This window comes from Myxine glutinosa, chromosome 1 (genome assembly GCF_964187855.1).
Source record: "Myxine glutinosa chromosome 1, kmMyxGlut1.1, whole genome shotgun sequence".
NCBI lineage: Eukaryota > Metazoa > Chordata > Myxini > Myxiniformes > Myxinidae > Myxine > Myxine glutinosa.
This window is the reverse complement of record NC_136261.1, coordinates 178464423-178492110: the sequence shown is the minus strand read 5'-3', so window position 1 is coordinate 178492110 and position 27688 is coordinate 178464423. Positions and strand designations below refer to the sequence as shown.

Sequence of the window (27688 nt, the reverse complement as noted above, 5' to 3'; positions counted from 1 at the left end):
TGAAATTATTCTAGATTTTGTTAATGTGACCTTTAAAAGAAACAAAAACCACATTTGACATTTTGAAGTAAATAAATTGATCCTTGAAAGTGATGTAAACTGATATCGAACTCAATTCACGGACAGTACTGTGTTAAACTTCTGTACGTTTTCCAGAAGTATCTCTTTATTTTGCACATTAGCCAAAAAAAATTTCAACAAAAACAAAATTTGGGATTACGGACAGTAAAATTACAGTTCAGTACTTCGTGTAACCCCCACAAGCATTCAGGAGAGCATGTACACGTCGAGGCATGCTGTTCACGAGATTTGCCAAGGTTTGGACAGGAATCGTTTGCCATGCAGTGAAAATAGCCTGTTGAAATTCACGCACAGAGGTCGGCTGCTGGTCCAAGTTGTCGATTTGACGCGTTAATTCTGCCCACAAGTTCTCTATCGGATTCATATCCGGGGACAAGGCAGGCCACTCCATATGCTCGACACCACGGTCAGCAAGAAAATGTTGGATCTTGCGAGCATGATGAGGCCGTGCATTGTCATCTTGGAAGACAAAGTTTCCTCGAAAGGCTGCACGAGCAAATGGAAGCAATGTTTCTTCCAGAATGTCCCTGTACTTGAACTGGTTCAGGTTTCCATTCAGAACAACCAGGTCAGTTTTGCCCCTGCATGAAAAGCAGCCCAAACGGTCACCCCACCACCTCCAGCTTGGACTCTTGGCACAATACAATCTTCGTTGTGGGCTTCATGCACTTGTCTGCGCACTCGGTTGCGGCCATCTTGACGATAGACCAGAAATCTAGACTCGTCACTGAAGGTCACGTGATTCCAGTGTCCTGGCTGCCATTGACGGTGCTCTCTGGCCCACTGCAATCGACGCTGGCGGTGTTGTCTGGTCAGGCGTGGCTTTCTCAGGGGACGCCTGGCATGATAGCCTGCTTGAACCAGTCGTTGGTTGACTAGCCTTCTGGATACAGGCACATTTGTCAGTTGCTGCCACTCAGCCCGAAGCCGATTAGCTGACTTGGTACGGCCATTGCCGACTAACCGGTGCAACTGGCTATCATCTCTCCTTGTGGTTCTGCGGGGATGTCCTGGCCTCGGTATTGGAGTAGGGACACCCCTCTGAGCATTTCGTTTCAGGATATTTTACACCTGACCTTGAGTGATGCCATACTGCCGAGCAATAGCACGCTGTTTCATGCCAGAATTTCGTAAAGACACCACTCCATGACAAACAGCATTGTCGAGTTGACGGACCATCTCCAGAGGAAGCGGCAATAACTTTTGTAGACGTGCAGCAGTTGTTTTCTACTAATACAGAAAGCAACAACCCTTATATACACGATTGTGAAGCCAATCGTCAAATGTATCTGTCCTTACATTTTGTCATGCCACCTGTGATATTATCCTGTTATTGACTTCTTGCTGCAAAAGACAATCAGTGACATGGTTCTTTTAACAAAGAAATCACCGAAGCGTAAAATAAACTCACCAGATTGATATACCGAGTTCAGAAAGTAAACCCAAGGCAAGAAAAAAAAAAATTCCATATTAAATGCCAAGTCTGTATGTTTGTCATTTAGTGGTGGCTTTACGAAATTCCGGCATGAAACAGCGTGCTATTGCTCGGCAGTATGGTATCACTCAAGGTCAGGTATCAAAGATCCTGAAACGAAATGCTCAGAGGGGTGTCCCTACTCCAATACCGAGGTCAGGACGTCCCCGCAGAACCACAAAGAGGGATGATCGCCAGCTGCACCGGTTAGTCCGCAATGGCCGTACCAAGTTAGCTAATCGGCTTCGGGCTGAGTGGCAGCAACTGACAAATGTGCCTGTATCCAGAAGGCTAGTCAACCAACGACTGGTTAAAGCAGGCTATCGTGCCAGGCGTCCCATGAGAAAGCCACGTCTGACCAGACAACACCGCCAGCGTCGATTGCAGTGGGCCAGAGAGCACCGGCAATGGCAGCCAGGGCACTGGAATGACGTGATCTTCAGTGACAAGTCGAGGTTTCTGGTCTATCGTCAATATGGCCGCGTCCGAGTGCGCAGACAAGTGCATGAAGCCTACAACGAAGATTGTATAGTGCCAAGAATCCATGCTGGAGGTGGTGGGGTGACCGTTTCAGCTGCTTTTCATGCAGGGGGCAAAACTGACCTGGTTGTTCTGAATGGAAACCTGAACCAGTTCAAGCACAGGGCCATTCTGAAAGAAACATTGCTTCCATTTGTTCGTGCAGCCTATCGAGGAAACTTTGTCTTCCAAGATGACAATGCACAGCCTCATCATGCTCGCATGATCCAACACTTTCTTGCTGACCGTGGTGTAGAGCGTATGGAGTGGCCTGCCATGTCCCCGGATATGAATCCGATAGAGAACTTGTGGGCAGAATTAACGCGTCAAATCGACAACTTGGACCAGGAGCCTGCCTCTGTGCGTGAATTGCAGCAGGCTATTGTAACTGCATGGCAAGCGATTCCTGTCCAAACCTTGGCAAATCTCGTGAACAGCATGCCTCAATGTGTACGTGCTCTCCTGAATGTTCGTGGGGGTTACACGAAGTACTGAACTGTAACTTTACTGTCCGTAATCCCAGTCGTAATTTAACTTTTGTTTTTGTCAAAAAAATTTTTTGGCTGATGTGCAAAATAAAGAGATACTTCTGGAAAATGCACGGAGGTTTAACAGTACTGTCCGTGAATTGAATTCCATATCAGTTTACATCACTTTCAAGGATCAATTTACTTGCTTCGAAATGTCAAATGTGGTTTTTGTTTATTTTAAAGGTCACATTAACAAAATCTAGAATAATTTCAACATAATTCCAATGAACTTTTGGTTCTAAGTCATCTTGAAAAGTAAGTTCACCCCCACAAAAAAAAAATTCCATATTAAATGCCAAGTCTGTATATATATATTCGGGAAGCGTTGCCTCTCCCTGCGGTTCGGAGGGCAGCGCTTTCAATGGTCGTTCGTGACCGCCAGCGTGCCAATGGCATTGCTTGATGCGGACTTCCTATGTGCGAATGGGTTGTTGGTCGACGTGAAGTGCAGACGGCTCATCCAGGCCGAAACCTTTAGCTCGCTCGCTTGTTCGCTGAGCGGCTCGTTGAGCGGCTCACTGAGCGGCTCACCGAGCGGCTTGCCAAGCGGCTTGCTGGAAGGTTCCGTCCCGGCGAGTTTAGCTTGCACGCTTCCGGCAGCGGACGACTTTACCCACCTCCTCGCCAGTTTCCCGGCCCTCCCGGCCTTCTCAGCGGTGGACGATAAACACGGGGTGGAGCACCACATCCCCACGGTCGGGCCGCCGGTCTATGCCCGGGCACGCCGACTCGAGCCCACGAAGCTCGCGGTGGCGAAAGCCGAGTTCGCCACACTGGAGCGACTGGGGATTGTGCAGCGCTCCAACAGCGCTTGGGCTTCTCCACTGCACATCGTGCCGAAGCCCGGCGGGGGATGGCGGCCGTGCGGGGACTACCGCCGGCTCAACGATGCCACCACCCCCGACCGCTACCCGGTCCCACACATTCAGGACTTTTCCGCCCGGTTGGCCAACACGACCGTGTTTTCTAAGGTGGACCTCATTCGGGGCTACCATCAGGTCCCCGTCCAACCGGACGACGTCCTGAAGACGGCCGTCATCACCCCTTTCGGCCTCTTCGAATCCTAAGGATGCCCTTCGGGTTGAAGAATGCGGCCCAGGCGTTCCAACGGCTTATGGATAGCGCCTTGCGCGACTTACCTTTCCTGTTTGTCTACCTGGACGACATCCTAGTCGCGAGCGCGTCCCATGAGGAGCACCTGCTCCACCTCCACACGCTTTTCGAACGTCTGGGCCAGGATGGCCTAATCATCAACCCCGCCAAGTGCCGTTTCGGCGTCGCCACCATAGACTTCTTGGGGCACCGCATCACCGAGCACGGGGCCGTCCCTTTACCGGCCAAGGTGGAGGCGGTCAGGGATTTCCCGCAGCCCCGCACGATCAAGGGGCTCCAGGAGTTCCTGGGCATGGTAAACTTTTACACAGCTTCGTGCCCCACGTCGCCCAGCTCCTCCGCCCCTTGCACGAGGCCCTTCGGGGCAAGCCGGGCAAAGGTGACATCGCATGGTCGGAGCCGATGGCCGCGGCGGGCGCAAAGCTGGCTCTGGCCGACGCCACCATGCTGGCGCACCCGGCGCCCGATGCACCGATCGGCCTCACCACTGACGCATCGGACTATGCGGTGGGCGCAGTGCACGAGCAATGGGTGCGTGGTGCTTGGCAACCGCTGGCATTTTTCAGCCGGCAGCTTCGCCCGCACGAACGCCGGTACAGCACCTTAGACCGCAAGTTGCTCGGGCTCCACCTGGCGGTCCGACACTTCCACAATCTGCTGGAGGGCCGCCCGTTCATGGCCTTCGTTGACCACAAGCCCCTTGTGTTCGCGATGGCCAAGGTCGCCGAGCCATGGTCGGCACGGCAGCAGCGCCACCTCTCTGCCGTGTCCGAGTACACGACGGACATCCGTCATGTGGCGGGTAAGGACAACCCGGTGGCGGATTGCCTTTCCCGGTCCGTCGTGCAAGCGGTCCACCTCGGGGTCGACTATGCCCAGATGGCGGAGGCCCAGACCACCGACCCGGTGTCCAGGCCTTGCGGACCGCCGTCATGGGCCTCCGCGTCACCGAGGTGCCATTCGACGCCGCGGGCATGGCCCTCCTATGCGACGTCTCCCTCGGCCGGCCTCGCCCCATCGTGCCTGCTGGCTGGCAGCGCCCAGTGTTCGACGCCATCCACGGCCTGTCCTACCCTGGCGTGAGGGCATCCCAGAAACTCGTCGGGGCGAAGTTCGTCTGGCATGGCCTCAGGAAGGACGTCCGCAACTGGGCCAGGACATGCCTCGCGTGCCAGCGCGCAAAGGTCCACCGCCACACCCAGGCACCATTGGCCCCGTTTACGGTGCCCGAGCGGCGGTTCGACCACGTGCATGTCGACTTGGTGGGACCTCTGCCCCCCTCGCGAGGGTTCACCCACCTCCTCACCATGGTAGACCGCACCACACGGTGGCCGGAGGCCGTCCCATTGGCGGCGACGTCTGCGGCTGAGGTGGCGCAAGCCTTTATCGCCACTTGGGTTGCCCGGTTCGGTGCCCGCTCGGACATCTCGTCCGACCGCGGCCCCCAGTTCACCTCGGAGCTCTGGGCCGCAGTGGCGCAAGGGCTCGGGGTGAAGCTACACCACACCATGGCCTACCACCCCCAGGCCAATGGCCTGTGCGAGCGCTTTCATCGCTCCATGAAGGCCGCGCTCCGGGCCAGCCTCCGCGACGGCGGCTGGGTCGACAGGCTCCCCTGGGTCCTGCTGGGCCTCAGGACGGCGCCCAAGGACGACCTGCACGCATCCTCGGCGGAGCTGGTCTTCAGGCAACCACTGCGGGTACTGGGTGAATTTATCCCCGACTCCACGGCTCCTTGGTCCGCGGCGCAACAGCGCTCCGCCCTTCAATAGACCGCCCGGAGGTTCGCCCCGGTGCCAACGGCACACCACGGTTGCCCGCCTTCCCACGTCGTCCCGGAGCTTCGCACAGCAAAGTACGTGTCAATCCGGCACGACGCCCACCGGGCACCGCTACGGCCCCCGTACGATGGGCCCTTCCGCGTGCTGGAGACCGGGGTCAAATTTTTCACGGTCGACATCGGCGGTGCCCTGGATCGCATTTCCGTGGACCGCCTCAAGCCGGCCCACTTCGATCCGGACCACCCCCCGCCAGCAGCTCTGCCTCCGCGTCGGGGCCGCTGCCCGGCGATCGGACCCCCGGCACCCCCGCCAGCAGCTCTGCCTCCGCGTCGAGGCCGCCCCCCGGCGGTCAGACCCCCGGCACCCCCCAGCCCTGCCGGCCCGCTACCCCCCAGCACTGCACCCATCGCCAGGGGGCGTTTCGGCCGGGTCATCCGGCTTTCCCGCAAACTCACCCTTCAGGTGCGCGGGAATTCTGGGGGGGCGCGTGTGGCGGGCACAAGGGGTAATAATTCCGCGCACCAGTGGGTGGCGCGAGCGCCCAGGCGGGGACCGATGGTACATGCCCCGCCTTTCGACCGATCGGCCACGCCCCGGGATTAGGCGTGGCCTCGGCACATATATGCGGGCTCTAAGCTCGAGCCCGCTCAGTGCTGCAGTTCGAGCTTTCGAAATAAAGACTCTTTTGGTTTTAACAAACGTGTTGTGGCCTACCTCTTTGGCAAGCAAGTTGTGTGCGCAGCACCACACTTCATATATATATATATATATATATATATATATATATATATATATATTATATATATCTATCATTCCAGTAATCTCTGTGTGTCTGTGTGTGTGTGTGTGTGTGTGTGTGTGTGTGTGTGTGTGTGTGTGTGTGTGTGTGTGTGTGTGTGTGTGTGTGTGTGTGTGTTTGTCTGTGACCGCTGTTTCTCGACAACTACCGGTCCGATATACTTGAAACTTGCCAGATATATTGCTGGGGACCTGAGGATGTGCCTTTTCAAGGTTTCATATTAATCAGAGAAGTAGTTACCGAGCTATGTCCAAAAAACGATTCAACCAATCAGAGAGCAGCGAGCTATCACGTGTGCCGAACGTGGCGAACAGACTCTGCCTCGGACGGCACATTTGAGAGCGTATTCATTTATTTCACGTTGGCAAACTATGTTGGCGCTATGTTGGCGTTAAACTATGTTTTAAAACTAATTAAAACTAATTTGCGATTCATCGTAACTGCGATATGCGACCTTCCGGACAGTCAACTGAGGACGTCACTTCCGGATTTACGGATAGTCATAGTGACGACGTACTGATGCTGAACGTGGCGAGCAGACGCTGTAAGGTACGATCGATTGTAGTACACGTTTATAATAACTCTGCCGATACAGGCCCGATTAACTGCAGCGCCATCCGAGCTGTGGCGTCGGGACGATACATTCATTGTACGGTCACATCACGCACTTACGGGCACACCCATGGGCACGCCCATGCATGCATGGGCGAAGACATTTTTTTTTTTTTTTTTGGCAAGGAACGGGCACCCACGTACGGGCACGTCCTAGTATCTATAATTCCAGTAATCTCTGTGTGTCTGTCTGTCTGTATGTGACCGCTGTTTCTCGACAACTACCGGTCCGATATACTTGAAACTTGCCAGGTATATTGCTGGGGACCCGAGGATGTGCCTTTTCAAGGTTTGAAATTAATCGGACAAGTGGTTCCCAAGGTATGGTCACCGTACTCGCAAGCCGTTCGCTTTGGCTTTGCGAATGGACCAAACCATTTCATGTAAATAGAGGGGGGGGGGGGGGGGTTCGCAAGCCGTTCGCTTTGGCTTTGCGAATGGACCAAACCATTTCATGTAAATAGGGGGGGGGGGGGGGTTCTGTGGTCGTTACTGCCACGTGGTTTCAAAGTTTTTTTTTTGTTCTTGTTGTTTGCACGCATGTTTTTTTGCACGCACGTACGGGCAAGCACGTACGGGCGTGCCCGTACGTGCGGGCACGCCCTAGTATATATAATAATAGCATCAGGACTCGCCTTTGTTATCCCTTTTACGCCGCACCCAGTGACCCGATGCCCACGGCACTAATGGATTTACGATCTACGAACAGCGCTCTTTGTTTATCACCTACAGCCATACTCGAAAAATCTGAATTAGCCGACGTTGGGGCCCAAAAGCATCCGATTAACTGCCGATACGACGCCATCTTACGACGCCATCGTATAGGCGTCTGCTGGGCGAAGGCGAAGCAAGCCGTCCGCTGATTGGACAGTCGAAGGCGACAGCAAGCCGTCCATTGAGTGGACAATCCCAGTGTGGTGCGATGCCGATTCCTATTACGAACCATTCATTTTTCAAAAGTATATCGTAGCGTTGTCATTTAAGTAGATTGCAATAAATACGTTGTTCATATACGCACTCTTCATTCTCATCTTTTTTCCTAACTCTTACTCGGACAAGCAAATCCCCTATGCCATCCATAATGGTACACTCTATCCATACACCACATCCTCCCTTCCGTGGATGTTCCACGGGTTTCGGCTAGTATATATATAATGTATGTTTAAGTTCATGTATATATGTATATAGATTTATATTGTGGCGGACACAAAAGCCCACTGGCGTGGTGACATCATTCCACGCACCAAGTGGGCGGTGGCCACGCCCGAGGGGTAGGCGTGGCCTCATGATATACACCGGGCGACCAGCCCGGAGCAGTTCAGTGTTAGTGTGCTCTTACAATAAAGACGTTTATATGTTACCGCTTGTCCGCTTCCTCCTTGCTCACAAGCAGCGCGCGTAACGCCGCGCTTTAATATCATATATGTTTAAGTCTGTATGTGTTTATGTATGTTTGTGCGTGTTTCACCATTAAAGTACAGAGATCAGCTTTCAAAAGTTTCCTTGTACGAGCTATATTGTTTTCCACAGTACATGAAGGATTGACTTTAAATAAAGCGCATTCATATATAAGATAAATGAAGATCGACAGAAGGGACGAGGATGGCGGATAAATGGAAAAGAATCAATTGAAGGTTAAGAGGGTTCTGGTTTGCCACTTTATGATCATAATCACCAACACTACATTTACAGCCACATTATACAAGTTGCACTTGTTGAACTTCCATGAGAAGTTTATAAAACTTAATCACACTTATTGAAAGCTGCAAGGCTTTCGTCACTGATCACTTGTGTTTCTCGAGTCGTTGATACAAAGGTGTTTCGCCGGTGTCGAGAATCGCAAGTCGAAGCCCTCCCACCCGCGGTGAGGGGATAGGTCGAGTGTCCGTGAACTCGGCGGTATAAAGGCGGCCGTGCCGTTTCCCGTCGCCCATTCGAAGCAGCATCGCGAACTCGTTTCGATCTGCCAAGGCCTCACCGTAGCTCCGCCCCCTTAGCACTGTCCACGCCCACGCCCGACACACGGGTCCCGCGCCTCGTCTCGGTGCACAACTACCGGAGAAACCCACCTGCGTCCTCATAGCGACACCGCAGCAGGAAAGCAATGGGGTGAGTCCCGGGCCGGTGGCCGACCGTCCGCACTCGATACCTCGAATCGGACACAGACAGCTGGAAATGAAAAGCCGCGCAATTTAATATATATGGGATTAATATGGCGCGCGTACATGTGATCAGCGCTTCACGGGAACTTTTCATCCTGGCAGTTTATTATACAATATCAAGTTACAGCATTTAAAAAGGTAATACATCCTGAAAAAGTCGTTTTAATCGTAGACACGACTAATTATGAAGGTGTCATAATTATATTAATAAGGGCAGAAATTACCGTGAACACCAAGACCAAGAGGTTCGTTTTTAGCCCGACTGGATTGTACGGTTGTACTTGTAGTGCCCACGACGTCCTCCCCTTGTCTATCAAAGGGTAGCGCTCGGCACTAACACCTCATTATGCTCGTGCTCCGTTCGCTGCGTGTCCCACCTTTTTGTTTATCCTCCTCGGGCTCTTGGACACACCTGTAGCGTGCTCGCGCTTCTGACGTCATCCTGCCCCGCCTCCCACGGACAGTTTGAGTGGATGCATTCATTATTCCCTTCATTCGTTCAAAGCCTCGTGTTGGTTTAAAGTGGTTGGCTTGAGATCTCAGGGTCCTGAACTCAAGCCCCTGTCCAGCCGTTGAATTAACACCAGGTGGGTTGACTCAGCCTGTCAACCTTCCGAGGTCGGCAAAATCAGTACCTGCTTCCAGGGATGAATGAGCCATTCGAGTATCCTTCGTTGGAGTGGTGACCCAGCCAGGATTGTGTACCTGAAAGTCTTATGTATCTGAAGCTGAAAAAAGAGTGCTCTTCTTCTTCATTCTTTCTGCATTCATTTTCATGTCGTTCTTTATTAACACAGCATAAGAAAGGGTGCCATTTTCACAAACCTTTGCATTATTCCATTAATTTTGTTGTACATGAATCTGGCCTGAATTAGACATTCATCGTAGCGATCGAGGCTGTCCTCGTCCTGTCTCTGGAATGAGAGAAGAATGTATGACATGGACCAAAGGCAACCAAATTGGAAAAGCGTGCGGCTCCTTCCTCTTCTTCTTCTCCTATTGCTTCTTCTTCTTCTTCTTTAGAAGGATCAAAATAATTGTCCCTCTGTATTATGGAGCACGGCGTTCATCAAAACAAAATATTAAGCCGATAAATTAATCTGCGTTAATTTTGCCAATATTGTGACTACGGCTTCATGAAGTATTTATAATGAAAAGCACATGTTGCCAGATTTGTGCATTTTTGGATTGCATAAAATATATAAACCACCATATCCCATAAGGACATGCATCTCACTGGCATGATATATCCATGACACCTCAACTGCAATATATAGTTTTATATCTTGTAACTATGTCACAACGTTTGGTTTCTTATGTTGGTGTCATCAGTGGAATAATTATGTTGCAGTTTGTCGTTCGACACACCAACCACGCTCGAGGCGGTCATGCAAGTAAAACGTTGCGTACCTTGCGTCGCTGAATTAAACGTACTGTTTTGCACGCAGTAAAAATTACAATATTCTTGCTGTTCATACACACAAAGTCTCCCAAACAATTGCCACATCATCTGGGCCGACAACCTCCTCATGACGGTGGATTGAATGATGGGAAACTCGACGATGGTTGGTATTGCGAGGTGGTTCGGTTGGTGGTGTGATTGGTTGTGAGTGGTCCTGTCCTGGGATATGATCCCTATTGCCTCGGTCACAAATGGCCTGCGGCGTGTTGGCGGCGGCCGTAACTCCCCAAAATTGCCATAACCGTGCGGTGGCGCACGGTAGATACGGTAGCCGTGAGGCGATCTCAAGGTTTTTTGCTCGTCGCAGGGGCTTACGATTTTTAAAATTTGACATTAAACTTTTTTTCGGAAATCGCTAGGCCGTAGGCCGCAACCCCACCGCATGTAGTATTGCAAGGTCTTGCGGCCTCCGTGAGATGGCCGTATGATGTTCTAAATATCGTACGGCAGCCGTGCAGTGACTTTAGTGCTGCCGTACGATGGCCTAACGGCAACCGTGACAACCGCAACAACCGTGCGGGCGCCTTACGAATGCCTTGCGGTCACCGTGAGGGCGCCTCGCGGTTCGCCTTGCGGGCTCCTCACGCATTTTGATTTCATGACTTTTACGATTACCGTGCGGACCCCATAACATTTGTGAACACTGCTGCCGCAGCCCGCAAAGCCGTACGATTTGTAAAAATCCCATCTACAAACCGCAGACCGCAGAACCGTGCGGCGGCAGCATCATATGTGACTAAGGCATAATACAGGGCAGAATCAGATTAAATTTTTTTAATTTCTGTTCCGATGCAATGCCAACAATATCTATTCGGCAGAATTTCGCTACAGTCCAATAGGATGGTGTAGAGGTAGCGTACCTACTTGTGAGTTGTCTCGTCTTTGTTCAATTTCAGGTGTGACTATAAACTTCTCATGCAGATTGGTGCATCACAGTGCGCCGTCCCAGACAAATTGGGTGTCCAATCTGCTAAAGGTAGTTGGTGGACGTTATAAGGTCTCAGTGTCTTTTGTGCAGAGGTTATTACCAGCACTCTTGCCAGAATACATTCCAAATTCCTCGTCTTCAGTTGAACATCAAACCTGGGCAACCAGTTCCTTAAAAATAGGCCAATAATTCATGCTCTTTGAACCAAGTATCCAAAATCGATGGGAAACGGCTTAAGGAGAATACAGAGTGAAGATGTCACGAAACATTTAACTGAAAATGAATTAAATATATAAATGTATTGAAATAGTAAGTTTCACTTTAACTTGATAAACGTGTGTGTGTGGGTGTGTTTAATGTACAAGGTAGTTAGGTATTAGGAGTACTCTCAGAGATAACACGCTCACTTCCAAATACCACGTTATACAAGAACATGATTTGAACCCAATGTCTTTGGGTTGTTTTGCATATATGCATCACATTCCTCAATACATTCTGCTTGCTTATCGGTGGCAGCTTTGAATGCCAGTCCTTCACCACCTGCGATACATCAGACTTCAAAATTTTAGGGCACTCTTGGGATTTCTTCCCTTCTTTTTACGTCCTCCGCCGAAGCTCGACGGAGGTTATGTTTTTATCCCTGTCTGTCTATCTCTCTGTCTGTGAACAAGATATCTCAAATAATTTGTGAATGGATTCGGATGAAACGTGCTGGATCATTTCGTTATGTGACAGGAACAAGCCGATTCAATTTTGGCTCAGGTCGTGATCCAGATCCGGCCTATCAGTGGGATACAAAAGGTAAACTGTTCAGCCTGGGGGATGTATGCACTCTACCGAGTGTCGTTCTAGTTTTATTCCCAGATCAGAGTCCAAAACTCAAAGCTTTAAGGATGCAATATTGGGCCTTGATTTTATTAACCTGCAATTATGGCAGAGTGCAAGGTGTTCTCATGACCCCACAAATGTGGATGCATTGTCATGATGGACAATGCATGGAGTCTGAAGAGAGAGAGACAGTATTACAAGTTTAGTACATTGTAGAATTACCTGTAGTTTGATAGAATGGTGCAAAAGAACCAGAGAAGATCCATTCCTTCCAATAACCCTGGATTTCACCTTGAACAGATGTCCTAATTTCAAAAGGGATTCAACTATTCAACCATTTTTTGACAGGAAAGACCAATTGTCTACAGATTAAGGTTGTGTTCTGGTGTTGCAGAGTTATGATGCCTCCTGAATTCCAGAAACGAATGCTTTCCGACCTGCTTGAATCTCATCCTGGAATTTTATGAATGAAGACAATGGCTTGAGGATACACTGGTCAGGTCAGTACTTCAAGTGAGATTCAGGAATGGTTTGAGGTGCTTCCTACACGAATGACGAACACTGAGAATACATTGGGTCTTGTTTGAGATCTGCACATCATCTGGTCTGCCTCGAGAGATAGTTTCAGAGAGTAGATCCTAGTTTTCCTTGCGAGAGTTCAACGGTCTCTACCTTCTGATCCAGCATTGAATATCACAACTGAACAAACTTGAGGTGTAAATCTTTTTAAAAATGATAGGACCCAAACAAAGTTCTCAATCAATATGTGCAACAAAGGTTGGCACATTTATTGTTTGCCTGCAAGAAGATCCCCCAAGAAGACCCCGTTGAGGCATTCGGCTTTTTCACGTGCGGAGTCAGCCGTGTGGCCATTTAAGGTGAGGGAGGGGATGGAGGGGGAACAAACACCAGAAACAGATTTTACCAGATGCCAGTCTGCAGCCTCCTCACTCTCTGCAGACCTGGACAAAATCACAGACTGGGCAAACAAGTGGAACATGTCTTTCAATCCTGACAAATCTCACACTCTTACAATGTCTCTCCAAAAAGACCGACTGGACAACCCTCCCATCTACTTTCTGAATAATCCTCTCCAAGAAGTTCTGTCACTCAAACTTTTGGGTCTCACTATCTGCCATGATCTTTCCTGGGAAAACCACATTTCAAATCTGGCCTCCAAAGCCAGTCGCCGACTGGGCATCCTCCGTCGTGCGAAGTCCTTCCTTGGCACACCTGAGCTCCTCACCATGTACAAGGCTTTCATCCACAGCTCAATGGAATACTGCTCTCCCCTCTGGGCTGGTGCTCCTGCCTCACACCTAGCTCGTCTTCACGCTGTTGAAATCGAAGCATTCAGAATCATTGGAATCTCCCGCGATGAAGCTAACTCCAAGGGCCTTTCACTCACTCACCGCAGGCAGGTTGGTGGTCTTTCCGTCTTCTACCGACTCCTCTCTGGCCTTGCCCCCCCAGCTCTCTCTGGGCTCTGTCCCGCAAATATTCCTACAGGTCGCACAAGATCTGCCTGCAACCAACCCTCTTATGGTTAAACTGCCAAAATCAAGACTCTCTGCTCACCTTCGCTCCTTCATTCCTCTTTTCTCCCGCCTCTGGAACAAACTCCCTCACTCTCTTCAATCCCACTCCACCCTCCAGGTCTTTAAAACAGCTGTTCACCACCATCTCTTATCTTCCCCCATCCAAAACCTTGATCTTTTCTATCCCCGATAATTTCATCAAATTCCACTTTTTGAAATACCAACTTCTGACCTGGAAGTCCTTGGTGTCCTTGTGTTTTATACTTCTCCCACCCCCCACCCCCCCCCCCACCCCTTCCCACGCCTCCTCTCCCCGAGCCTTCTCCCTCCCACACATCTCCCTGCTCTCAAATGTTGTGTGCTCTCAAGTGTTTGTGTGCTTCCCATTCTCTTGTCTTCCGCTCCCTCTTTTTATATATTTTGTTTGTCTGGTTGATTTGTTTGTGAAGTAAATGCTCTGCAGCTCTTTCACGAGCCTCCATTTAGTATACAAAAAAAAAAAAAAAAAAAAAAAAAAAAAACTAATGCCTGCAGACGGGACGTCCATTTAACGTCCATCCGAGGCCCGGCACACACATTAATGAATCGCCCTGTCTGTGAAACACCAGGATGACAGTTTATAGCTGGGTTGGGATTCAAACGCAGGCTAGACAGCTTCGGTGAGTGTACGTATGTACCTTTAGGCCATTCTGTCAGCCAAAAATGCTGGTGATGGAATAGTACATTTTTCTCTTGGCAATGCAGAGAAATACTTGGGTGTGTATTGTGTGACCTTTGACAGTTGATCACTAAGGCTACGACTTACATTAAAGCAGAAAAATAATTCGAGTGATTGTTAAGTTAAAATGTGTCAAGGGGTTACCTGCACTCACCTTTTAATTGTCAAGCCTGAGTTCAAATCTAGACCCAGCTATAAACTGCTGTTTTCACTCTGCAGTTTTGCTCGCAGGACAATGCATCATCGAAAGGATGTTAATCCTGAGCACTGGTCTACCAGTACTGGTGATGTTGGTGGACGTTAAATATCTCGCTGTCTTTCGTGAAGAGTAGGTGAGTTATTACAGGTACACGGTGGCTAAATTCCAAATTCATTCCAGTCAAATGGCAGGCCTGGTCAATCGGTTCCAGAAAATCTCAGGCCAGATATATTCTCCCGTCAACCTCAAAATTAAATTGGGAGTAATCGGGGATGTGACAGAATAAGTTTAATTTTAACTTAATTGCTGCTCGAGAGCTTTTTTCTTTCCTTTTCTTTTTTGTATATAAGATTGTGGCTCGTGTAAGACCTAACATTAATGACAAAAAAAAAAAAACGGACACATAAGATGAAATAAAGGGAGCAGGACACAAGATGGGGAGAGAGGGGGAAGCACACAAGTACAACATTTGAGAGCAGGGACATCGGGAGATCTGTGGGAGGGAGAGGGCTTTGTCCAAAAACAGTTTTGGTAGTTTAATTTTTGGCTTTAATTATGTTTGGCGACAGTCTTGATCAGTGATCACCTAATGTCATGCATATGCAAACTTAAATATGATGAATATTCAACCAGACTTTGTGATGTAATGATTAGTATATTCCCTGAGTGTGAGGTTGATGGTTTGAACCCCGGCTGAGATTTTTTTGGGCCTAATGGCATCCTCCTGTTTTGAAGTTCCTTGTAAGGGAACTTTTATTTATTTATTTATTTTTATTAAGTCATTACCGTAAAATGGGGTGAATAGGGACACAAACTGAAAAAAAGTTCGGAAACTTGCTTCGCTGAAAATTGATAACCATACTGATTTGTTGATATTTGGGTTGAAAGTGTTCTCTTGTTTTTTTAAAAAGCAACTTATATTCCCTATTAACCCCATATATGGGTTAAATAGGAATAAATAGGATTTTTATGGCTGTCCCTATTCACCCCGTTTTACGGGTGAATAGGGACAGTCACTAATACAAAAAAATAATAATCAAGAAATAGGGACAGTTTGGAGAAACTTCTTATCCCATATTTTTTTTCATTGGCACCGTGGTTTATATTATGGGTGCATATTATGTGCATCCATCTGAGCTATCAATTTAGCAATAAGTTGGAACCTCAGGATTGTTTCTTGATTGTGAAAGTGTGAAAGCTAATAATAATAATAATAATTCATTTATTTTGTATAGCGCTTTTCCAGAAGCCCAAAGGCGCTTTGACAGAGTGGAAAACACAATGCATAACAATACATGAAATCAACAATTGCAAAAAGACAAGAATCATTCGGGAAATATTTAAAGCAAAAGGAGGGAGAAAGAGAAGAGATAGTCAGGGGTTAAATGCTGTGGGTTGAATGTTGAATGCAGTGTTGAACAGGTGGGTCTTTAGTGATGTTTTGAATGTGGTGAGTGAGGAGGAGTCTCTGATGGTGTGAGGTAGTGAGTTCCAGAGGGTGGGAGCAGCGATGGAGAAGACCCTGTCCCCCCAGGATCTGAATTTGGTCCGGATGGAGGGGGTCAGGAGGTTGGTACCAGCAGAGCGGAGGTTGCGGATGGGAGTGTGTCTGGAGAGGAGGTCAGCCAGGTAGGATGGGGCCAGGTTATGGAGGGCTTTGTATGTCAAGAGGAGGATTTTGTACTGGATTCTCTGCGGGATGGGGAGCCAGTGAAGCTGGTAAAGGACGGGGGTGATGTGGTCACGGGTCCGGGAATGGGTGAGTAGACGGGCAGCGGATTTCTGAATGTATTGGAGTTTATTGGTGATTATTGAGGGTGAACCATAGAGGAGGCTATTGCAGTAGTCCAGACGGGAGGTGATGAAGGCGTGGATGAGGGTTTCTGCAGCCATGGAGGAGAGGGATGAGCGGAGACGGGCAATGTTTTTCAGGTGAAAGAAGGCTGACTTTGTGATCTGTTTAGTATATTTGTCGAAGGAAAGGGTTTGGTCAAAGATGACGCCAAGATTCCAGATGTGAGGGGAGGTGGATACTGGGATACCGTCGATGTTGAGGGCAAAGTTATGGGTGGATTTTGTGAGCGTTTTTGGGCCAATGATGATTATTTCAGATTTATCACAGTTAAGCTTGAGGAAGTTGATTTGAAGCCAGGATTTTATTTCAGTGATGCAGTTTGTCAGGATAGAGTGGGTGTCGGTGGAGACGGACTTGGTGGAGATGAAAAGCTGGATGTCATCGGCGAAGCAGTGGAATTGGAGACCATGACGGCGGATTAAGTGACCGAGGGGGGACAGGTAAAGGATGAAGAGGAGGGGGCCAAGAACTGAACCTTGGGGGACACCTTGGGGGAGGGGAGCAGTGGGGGGTTTGCAGTTATTGATGGAGATGAACTGGCATCTGTCAGAGAGGTATGATTTAATCCAAGAGAGGGCAGTGCCTGTAACGTTAAAGGTGGATTCAAGTCGGGTGAGGAGGATGGTGTAATCGATGGTGTCAAAGGCAGCGCTGAGGTCGAGGAGGACGAGGATGTTGAGGTTGCCAGCGTCAGAGGAGAGGAGAAGGTCGTTGGTGATTTTGAGGAGAGCAGTTTCAGTACTGTGGTTGGAGTGGAATCCGGATTGGAATGTTTCATACAGGTTATTGGCAGAGAGATGATGTTTGAGTTGAGTGGCTACAGCGCGTTCCAAAACCTTTGACAGAAAGGGTAGGTTGGAGATGGGTCTGAAGTTGTTTAGGGTGTCAGGGTTTAGACCAGGTTTTTTTAGAATGGGGGTAACAGCAGCAATTTTGAGGGAAGGTGGGACGATGCCTGTAGACAGGGAGGAGTTTATTGTTGCAATGATAAGTGGAGAGAGAGCAGGGAAGGAGGCCTTGACAAAGCTGGAGGGGATGGGGTCAAGAGTGCAGGTGGCAGTTTTCATTCCTATGAGGAGTTCAGAGAGGTCAGTAGGGGAGATTGGGGAGAACCGAGACAGGGGATGGCAGGACAAGGGGGGGCAGGTGGTTGGAGGGGGAGCGGGTCCGGCGGTGGTCAAGCTGTTGTAGATGTTGTCAATTTTGCGTTGGAAGAAAGAGAGGAAGGAGATGCAGTTGTCTACTGTGAATGACTGGGTGGTGGTGTTCAGGGGGCGGAGGAGTTTGTTTATTGTCGAGAAGAGTGCTTTTGGGTTTCCGGAGCCAGAGTGGATAATTTGAGAGTAGTAGGCAGAGCGGGCACGGGAGAGGGCATCTTTGTAGTGTTGTAGGTGGTCCTTGTAGGCTTGGGAGTGAACTGTGAGACCCGTTTTATTGCGGAGTCTTTCAAGTTGGCGAGCACGAGTTTTCATCAGGCGGAGTTCAGGGGTAAACCAGGGAGCAGAATGGGTGAAAGAAACTGTTTTGGTTTTTACAGGCGCAAGCTGGTCAAGGCAGGAGGAGAGAGTGTGGTTGTAGTAGTCAGTGAGGTCGGAAGGGGTGTGGAGGTCAATGAAGGGAGAAGTGGACATTTTTTCAGAGAGGGTGGATGAGAATGAGGTAGGTGAAAGAGCGTTTAGCTTACGGAAGTTGATAGTGCGATAATGCCTTGGTGTTGGGTCGGGGATGTTGATGGTCAGAGTGATGGCTAAGTGGTCAGAGAGGGTGAGGTCGGAGCCAGAGAGATGGTGCAAATTTAATCCAGTGGAGCAGACAAGGTCCAAAATGTGACCACGGATATGGGTAGGAAAGTCGACATGTTGAGTGAGGTTAAAGCAGGTGAGTAAATCAGTGAAGTCAGTGGTTATTGTGGAGTCAGTGGAGTCCATGTGGATATTGAAATCACCAAGGAGGAGGATTGAGGGGGAGAGGGAACATAGCTGGGTCAGAAAGTAGGAGAAGTCAGACAGGAATGATGGGTGTGGTTTGGGAGGGCGGTAGACGACAGCCATGACTGACTGTGTGCGACCAGAGAGTTTAAAAGCCAGGTGTTCAAATGATGGAGCAGATGAGATAGAGATGAGGTTGGTCTTGATGTCTTGACGGCGGATAACGGCAATTCCACCACCTCGGCCCTCCGAGCGTGGTTTATTGACATAGGAATATCCATTGGGTGTGGTGAGGTTGAGTGTGTAGTAGTCCAGAGGTTGTTGCCAGGTTTCGGTGAGACAGAGAAAGTCCAGTTTGTTATCCAGGATGTATTCGTTCAGGATGAGGCATTTGTTGTTGAGGGACCGGGTGTTGAACAGGGTGAGCTTGATGTTGTTTTGAACAGCAGGGATGAATTCAGGTGATTTAGCCAGGGTTCGTAGGCAGGAGGTGCGATCGTGTGCATTGCTGTGACCAGGTGCGCTGGGACGAAGAGTGAGAGTGCGCTGAGCCGACCAGAGGACGGGGATGGAGTGACCTGATTGCAAATAAACAAACTTACGACCGGAGCCACGGTGAATGTACCTGGGTCGTCGGAGGAGTCCATTTGATTTGATGGCAGAGATGCATGATGGGGTGGAGTGGGTATTGAGCAGGATGGTACATTGGTAATTAGAAAGCTAAGCATACAGTTGAGCCTCATTGGTAATTGAATGGGGCTGACAGGATGGCCTAGGCGGTACGCACCCTCGCCCCTAAGCTGTCCAGCTTGGGTTGGAATACCGACCCAGTTATAAGCTGTCATCCTTGTGTTTCACAGACAGGATGATTTATAAATTGTGTGTGGCGTCCTTTCAATGGACGTTTATTGGACATCCCGTCTGCCAGCATCCGTTGCAAAACGTTAAAGATCCTTCGTGAAGAGTAGGCGAGCTATCGCCAGCACCATGAACCAATTACAATTTCCTGCCCTACAGTCACGTGAAAACGTAATTACACCCCATGTAAAGTTTTGACTTTTTCAACATATTTCAACATACAGCTAATTGATCTTCATTTCAACAATATTGATAGATAAAGGTGATATAATATAACAAATATCATTAAACATTTACATTTTTTAGTCCATTGTATAATTTAAATAAACATAAATGCAAATTTCGCATGCCAAAAAAGTAAGTACACCCCTACATTTATCACTACTTCAAATACTTAAAATTAGAATCAGGTGTACCAGCTCAGGTGTAAATGATTAGAACATCATTAGAGAGGATCTTGGAGGAACCTTTCTTGTTTAATCCTCAGACATTTAGTTTGGTTTGCTCTTTGTTGTTGAAGTGTGCGGCATAACCATGCCTAGATCAAAAGAGCTCTCTGAGGCCTTCAGAAAGAAGGTTATAGATGCCAACGAGTCTGGGAAGGGATTTAAAAAGATCTTCAAACAATTTGAAATCGATCATTCGACTCTCCGGAAGATTATCTACATGTGGAGAAGATTCCAAAGAAATGCCAACTTGTTCAGGCCAGGCCGCCCCAGCAAGTTCAGCCCGAGAGCAGACCGCAAGATGCTGAAAGAAGTCTCTAAGAACCCCAGAATGTCATCACGGGACCTACAGGTAGCTCTTGCCATTGTTGATGTCAAAGTGCACGAGTCTACCATTAGAAAAAGGCTGCACAAATTTGATGTACATGGGAGGTGTGCCAGGAGGAAACCTTTGCTGTCCAGAAAGAATATCAGGGCAAGACTAAAGTTTGCCAATGAACACCGAGGCAAAGACCAGCACTTCTGGAAGGATGTGCTCTGGACAGATGAGTCAAAGGTAAAGCTATTTGGCCACAGTACCAGAAGACATGTTTGGCGAAAACCAAAGAAAGCATTTGACCACAAGAACCTGATACCAACTGTAAAGCATGGTGGTGGAAATATTATGGTTTGGGGCAGCTTTGCTGCCTCAGGTCCTGGGCTGCTCACCATCATATACTCCACTATGAATTCTTCATTGTACCAGAGGGTGCTTGAGGATACTGTGAGGCCATCTGTCAGAAAGTTGAAGCTCAACCGAAGGTGAACCTTGCAACACGACAATGACCCTAAACATACCAGTAAATCCACCAAGGATTGGCTGATAAGAAATAAATGGAGGGTTCTGGAATGGCCAAGTCAAAGCCCGAATCTAAATCCCATCGAGATGTTGTGGGGGGATTTGAAACTAGCTGTGCATGCAAGAAACCCCTCAAACATCGCACAGCTGAAAGAATTCTGCATGGAGGAGTGGGCAAAAATTTATCCCAGTCGATGTCAGAGACTGGTAGACAGTTATAAGAAATGCCTACTTGAGGTTGTTTCTGCCAAAGGGGGCAATACTACCTATTAGAGCCAAGGGTGTACTTACTTTTTCCACATGCGAAATTTGCATTCATGTTTATTTAAATTATACAATGGACTACAAAATGTAAATGTTTCATGATATTTGTTATATTATATCACCGTTATCTTTCAATATTGTTGAAATGAAGATCAAATAGCTGTATGTTGAAATATGTTGAAAAAGTAAAAACTTTACATGGGGTGTACTTACTTTTTCACGTGACTGAAACTAGCAGAGGCCATTGCATCAGTGCCACAGCTGCACCCTCAGCCAATGATGCTACCCCACAGCCTCGTGCTGTATACAAACGAAGAAAAAGGTAGTGATGTGAGATCTCAATATAAAACTGGGTGTTGTTATTGTTGTAGGTGGATAGGATACATCAATTGGTAGTTAGCTTGCTGCTGAGTTTTGTCCTAAATTTGTTCCCCTGTGAAGTCAACTCCAAATCAAATAAGAAATTGCCAACCTGATTCAGCGCATGCAAAGTGTGTTGCATCTCAAAGTATAATTTCCGAAAGATGGAGATATTAAGCCAGCTGTCCTTTCTGGTTTATGCTGTAGCCATTAAATGTCACAGGGACAGATTCAAAACAAAATTTGTGACAAGTTATGCATTCAAGGGACTTGACCTTTCAAACATTTTGAAAAATTACATTGCAATAAATGGCACCTGATACAATCTGGACTGTCCTCGTAACCTTCATGAACTTCTCTGAATTAATGCAAAATTTCCAAATGGAATGAGACAGACAAGCAAAGTCAGACACCTCAGACATCGGTTTTCTGAGAAGCACACAGAGAAACCTCACATTTGGCCCCCGTGGGCCAAATGCACACTTTTGAATCTTTGTGCAATTACGACACAAATCATAATTTACAAAAGAGATACACTCTCCCATCTAGATAATGCACGTAGCATTCACTCGGTTTAAAATTATCAATTGAGCAAGAAAAATCTGGCGTAACATCCACATTTTACTTGTATGCAGGGTGATGAACGGGGGAGTGGGAGGAGCAGACAATTCTTCCCCTCCCCCCCCCCCACTTTTTTGAGGAGGACAGATAGCATATCGAATTGTCGATTTCCCTCCTCTCCCCCCGCTTTTTTTGGTGAAGAATAAAAAATGTGTATACTCATTAAGGATTACAATGCAGCTTTCTTTGCAACTGACTTGATACATTTGAGGAAAAGTTTGAATGAGCAATGAATTACTTGGTGAGTGCAATATTAACGTATTCTGTGCTTTTTGGGAGCATTTTTACATCAATATTAATAGATTCTGTGCTTTTTGGGAACATTGTTTCCATCAATATTAATTGATTCGATGCATTTTGGGAACAAATTGAATTTTACATTTTCAGACATTATTATCATTGTCTATCATTTTGCTTTTGGACTACAAAATATCCGGAGGACTTCCGATGTTTAATTTGCTTTTTCCATCTTGGAAAAATGTTCGCAACTTGGAGTGTTGCTTTTGACCTACATTTGCTGTTCGCCCCACTTGCTTACTCAATTGGATTTTTAGATCATTTGACTGTTGTCCCTATTCCTTTCTTGCCTACTTCGATTTTTTTTCTTTGCTCCAATTCCTTTATTTTTGGGACTGTATGGCACACAACTGTACGGTTGACCCCTCTCCCTTCTCCCAATCACCCTAAAATAACTTTCCCAGAAAAGGTAGCACAAGCATCCATAAAGTGCACAGAACCATTAAATTTTCCGAGGCCTGCTTAATGGCTCCACTCCGAACCCAATGCCTTATTGGCTTTGCGCTCTGCACTAGCTCACACGACCCCTCTCCAATTTACCCCCAAACCTTTTCATTCCGATTGACGTCCTTGTATGCAGGGGACCTAAATCAATAATCCTGCCATAATGTATGTAAGAAATAGATGGCACTAATTCCTTTACACATTTGTTGAAAATAATTAAGGATATCAGTAATTAATTTTTTACATTTGTCTGCGTTTTATTTATTTATTTATTTTCTATGTGTTTAATTAATTTAAACATACCTTCGGAAACAAACAATTGGTCAAGCAGAGTTGTCTTCGTGAATTTGTCACATACAATTATGTTTGGCTGGGTTTATGTTTGGTTAATTTTTTTATTTTGTTTATTTTTTGGTTTGTCATTTATTTTTGGTTTTGTTTAGCTGGGTGGCTGTTTGATTTACTTATCACCACTTTAGTGAGTACCTTTGCTCCGAAGGCGGAGGGAGGTTATGTATTCACCCGATTGTTTGTCTGTTTATTTGTGAGCAAGATATCTCAAAAAGTTGTCGACGTATTCGGAAGAAACTTTGTGGAAAGGTTGGGCATGTGACAAGGAAGAATTGATTAGATTTTGCTGAAGATCCAAATCCGGATCCTGGAATTTGTAAAGTGATTTTCACCTCCGCCACCAAAGGTGGATGGAGGTTATGTTTTCACCTGTCTGCCTGTCTGTTTGTCTGTTTGTTTCTGTGTTTGTCTGTGCACAAGATATCTCAAAAAGTTGTGGATGGATTCTGATGAAATTTGGCAGATCGGTAGTGTACGTGACAATGACGAAATTATTAGATTTTGATGAAGATTCGGATTCGGATCTGGCTGGTAGATTTTTTAGAATGTGATTCTTCACCATTTGGTGATGGGGCCAAACCCGACTTATTGCAGGATATCTCAGAGTTATTGGCAGATTTGAATGACACTTGGTGAGGAGGTTGTGTGTGTGTGACGAGGAAGAATAGGTTCAATTTTGGTGGAGATCTGCATATGTATTCGGATACGACAATTATTTAATTTTTTAGTGATTCCTCACCATTGAGAGATCGGGCGAAAAGCTATATACGACACGATATTTTAAAAAGTTATGGACGAGTTATGAATAAACTTGGTGGACAAGTTGGTTATGTGACAAGAACAAGCCGATTAGATTTTGGTCCAGGTCCAGATGCAGATCCGGCCTATCAGTGGGATACAAAACATAAACTGTTCAGCCTGGCAGAGATGGGTGCTTTACCGAGTGCCGTTCTAGTATATTTATGTGTTGGTTTGGGGAATGGGGGTTTGCAACTCCTGAAAATTTCCTACCTGAAGTTGAAATGGAACATGCATGTTAATTATAAAGGGATTTTAAGTTGGATAAAGTTAATGGTAATAATAGGTTCACTACATCGAACGTGACCAAGCTGAAAGAAGAGGTTGTTATGCTTTAGTGATGGCACATGAGTGATTTTTTTTTTTTTTTTTTTTTTTTTTTTTGTATACTGAATCGAGGCTCGTGAAAGAGCTGACATTTACTTCACAAACAAATCAACCAGACAAACAAAATATATAAAAAGCGGGAGCGGAAAACAAGATGGGGAGAGAAGGTGAAGCACACAAACACAACATTTGAGAGCAAGGAGATGTGTGGAAGGGAGAGGGCTTGGGGGGAGGAGGCATGGGAAGGGGGGGTGGGGGGGTGGAGGGAGAAGTATAAAACACAAGGACACCAATGACTTCCAGGACAGAAGTTGGTATTTCAAAAAAGTGGAATTGGGGTGAAATTAGCGGGGGTAGAAAAGATCAAGGTTTTGGATGGGGGAAGATAAGAGATGGTGGTGAACAGCTGTTTTAAAGACCTGGAGGGTGGAGTGGGATTGAAGAGAGTGAGGGAGTTTGTTCCAGAGGTGGGAGAAAAGAGGAATGAAGGAGTGAAGGTGAGCAGAGAGTCTTGATTTTGGCAGTTTGACCATAAGAGGGTTGCAGGCAGATCTTGTGCGACCTGCAGGAATATTTGCGGGACAGAGCCCAGAGAGAGCTGGGGGGGCAAGGCCAGAGAGGAGTCGGTAGAAGATGGAAAGACCACCAACCTGCCTGCGGTGAGTGAGTGAGAGGCCCTTGGAGTTAGCTTCATCGCGGGAGATTCCAATGATTCTGAATGCTTTGGTTTCAACAGCGTGAAGACGAGCTAGGTGTGAGGCAGGAGCACCAGCCCAGAGGGGAGAGCAGTATTCCATTGAGCTGCGGATGAAAGCCTTGTATGTGGTGAGGAGCTCAGGTGTGCCAAGGAAGGACTTCGCACGACGGAGGATGCCCAGTCGGCGACTGGCTTTGGAGGCCAGATTTGAAATGTGGTTTTCCCAGGAAAGATCATGGCAGATAGTGAGACCCAAAAGCTTGAGTGACAGAACTTCTTGGAGAGGATTATTCAGAAAGTGTATGGGAGGGTTGTCCAGTCGGTCTTTTCGGAGAGACATCGTAAGAGTGTGAGATTTGTCAGGATTGAAAGACATGTTCCACTTGTTTGCCCAGTCTGTGATTTTGTCCAGGTCTGCAGAGAGTGAGGAGGCAGCAGACTGCCGATCTGAGGGATGAAGAATGGAGCGACAGAGAGTAGAGTCATCAGCAAAGAGATACAGAGGATTTTCAAGAGAGTCAGAGAGATCATTGATGAAGACCAGAAAAAGGACAGGGCCTAGAACACTGCCTTGTGGAACTCCAGCCTGAACAGGAAGAGGAGATGAGAGAAACCCATTCAGGGCCACACGTTGACTACGACTAGAGAGGAAGTCCGCCAGCCATGCGTGGAGATTTCCATGGATACCAAAAGAGGAGAGTTTGGTGAGCAGAGCGGGGTGCCAGACCGTATCGAAGGCACGTGATATGTCAAGAGAGACTGCTCTAATTTCCTGTTTGGCATTGAGGACCTCCATCCATTGTTGAGAAAGCAGAAGCAGCATGTCCAGAGTAGAGTGTCCAGGTCTGAAACCAAATTGATGATCAGAGATCAAGCCATTGGAGAAGAGGAAAGATTTCATATCTGAAGCAATGATGGATTCCATGACTTTGCTGATAATTGGGAGAAGGCTGATTGGTCTGTAGTTGCTGGGATCTGTTTTTGCACCTTTTTTGTGCAAAGCGGTGATGTTGGCAGATTTCCAAGCAGATGGAAGATGACCTTGAGCAAAAGAGAGGGTGAAGAGAACAGAGAGAGGGAGTGAAAGAGCGGAAGAACAGGATTTTAGGACCCGTGGGCTGATGCCGTCAGGTCCAGTTGCAGAATCCGAGTCGAGGGTTGACAGAAACTTTTCCACCTTGTCAGGAGGAAAGGACACAGAGTCCAGGAGCAGCTGGGTACGACTGGGTACGGTGGGTACAGAGAGGGATGGGTTTGGGACACAAGATTTAGAGGCAAACACAGAGTTGAGGCATTCAGCTTTTTCGCGTGCGGAGTCAGCCGTGTGGCCATTTGAGGTGAGGGAGGGGATGGAGGGGGAACAAACACCAGAAACAGATTTGACCAGACACCACCAGGATTTGGAAGAGGGAGACAGATAAGAGAGTTCGGTCCTGAGAACGGAGGGATATTGTTTCCTGGCTCTCCTGAGCGTGGACACACACATGTTTCAGGCTTTGTGAAAGGAAATGAGATTTCCTTCCGTTGGATTTGCTTTCCAGGAGACGAAAGCAAGTTGTTACTGGGCAATAGCCTCACCACAAGATTCCGTGTACCATGGACGGGAGGAAGGGTATGACAACAGAAGATGAGATGGGATAAATCTGTGCATGAGAGAGAGCAGTTTGCTTTGGAAGAATTCCCAGGAAGAATTTATGTCAGAGGCAGTAGAGATGGGAGACCAGTCCAGATGATTGATGGCTGCTTGAAGACCGTGCCAGTTGGCCTGAGTGAAATGCCAGACTCGTCGACGCTGAGGAGGCTCTCTGAGAATGGTCAGAGAGATGTCCACTTTAACAAGCACATGATCAGAAGAACCGATTGGAGCAGAAGAAGAGCAGCAGACATTTTCAGGCAAGTTAGTCATAACCAAGTCCAGAAGAGAAGATGCTCCGTTGACTGAAATCTGGGTCGGGAAATTGACAGTTTGTGTCAGTCCCAGTGAGTCACAGAAGTCCTTTGCTGAAGAGCCATGGCTGGTGAGAGAGGTACCCACACCCAGCCAACTGGCATGGTGACAGTTGAAATCACCACATATGAGGAAGAGAGAGTTGGGATGGGTAGATAGAAGTTGGTCCATATTCTCAGACAGCGAGATGTAGATGGAGTCATCACTGTTTGGTGGACGGTACAACACACATATGAACAAAAGGTGGGAGCGAAGGGGAAGCCATAGCCAAAGGTATTCCTGGGGGTGAGGTGGAGAGAGGGCAGTGCAGGGCGAGTGAGGAAGAGAGTTTTTTATAAAGATAGCAACCCCACCTCCAGGACGAGGCTCAGGTCTATCATACCGGAGTAGGGAGTAACCTGGGAGAGATACCAAGGGATCAGAGACATCGTGAAGGAGGAAAGTTTCTGTTAAGCAGATCACGTCTGGTTTGTCAGAAGCAACCTGTATGGAGAGATCAGACATGTTTGAGCGAAGGCCCCGGATGTTTGAGGTCCATACTGTTAAGGAAGAGGAAGGGGGAGCATCGGATACAGAACAGGGGGGGGGGAGCGGTAGGGTAAGATGTGGAAGAGGAGGAAGAGGTAGGCAGAGCTGTTGAAGGTGTGTCAGAGATTACAGAATAGCTCGGAGAAAGGGAAGGATGGGGCAGACAAAAGGTTTGATGGTGATTGGGAGAGGCGCAGTGAGGTGTTATTTGACGAGGGGGAAGAGCGAGGCAGAAGGTTGAGGGAGATGAAGGTGAAAGTTGGAAGGGGGAAGAAGCGGGGAGGACGCTTTGAGGGGGAGGGGTGAGAGGGGAGTCTAGGAGGGGAGGAGTGAGGGAGGGAGAGTCTCGGAGGGGAGGGGTGTGGGGGGAGATTTGAAAGGAAT

The 27688-nt window shown here is 47.8% G+C and overlaps 1 protein-coding gene across 1 annotated transcript in view; it reads left to right on the top strand.

Annotated features, from left to right (window-relative positions):
* The first annotated feature begins 8840 nt into the window (after positions 1-8840).
* LOC137431444 (periplakin) overlaps positions 8841-27688 on the top strand; it is a 135082-nt gene continuing 116234 nt past the window's right edge. Inside the window, exon 1 of the mRNA XM_068122769.2 lies at positions 8841-9018. Coding sequence (XP_067978870.2) covers positions 9014-9018 — 5 coding nt within the window. The 5' untranslated portion in view covers positions 8841-9013. The remainder of the gene's footprint in view (positions 9019-27688) is intronic.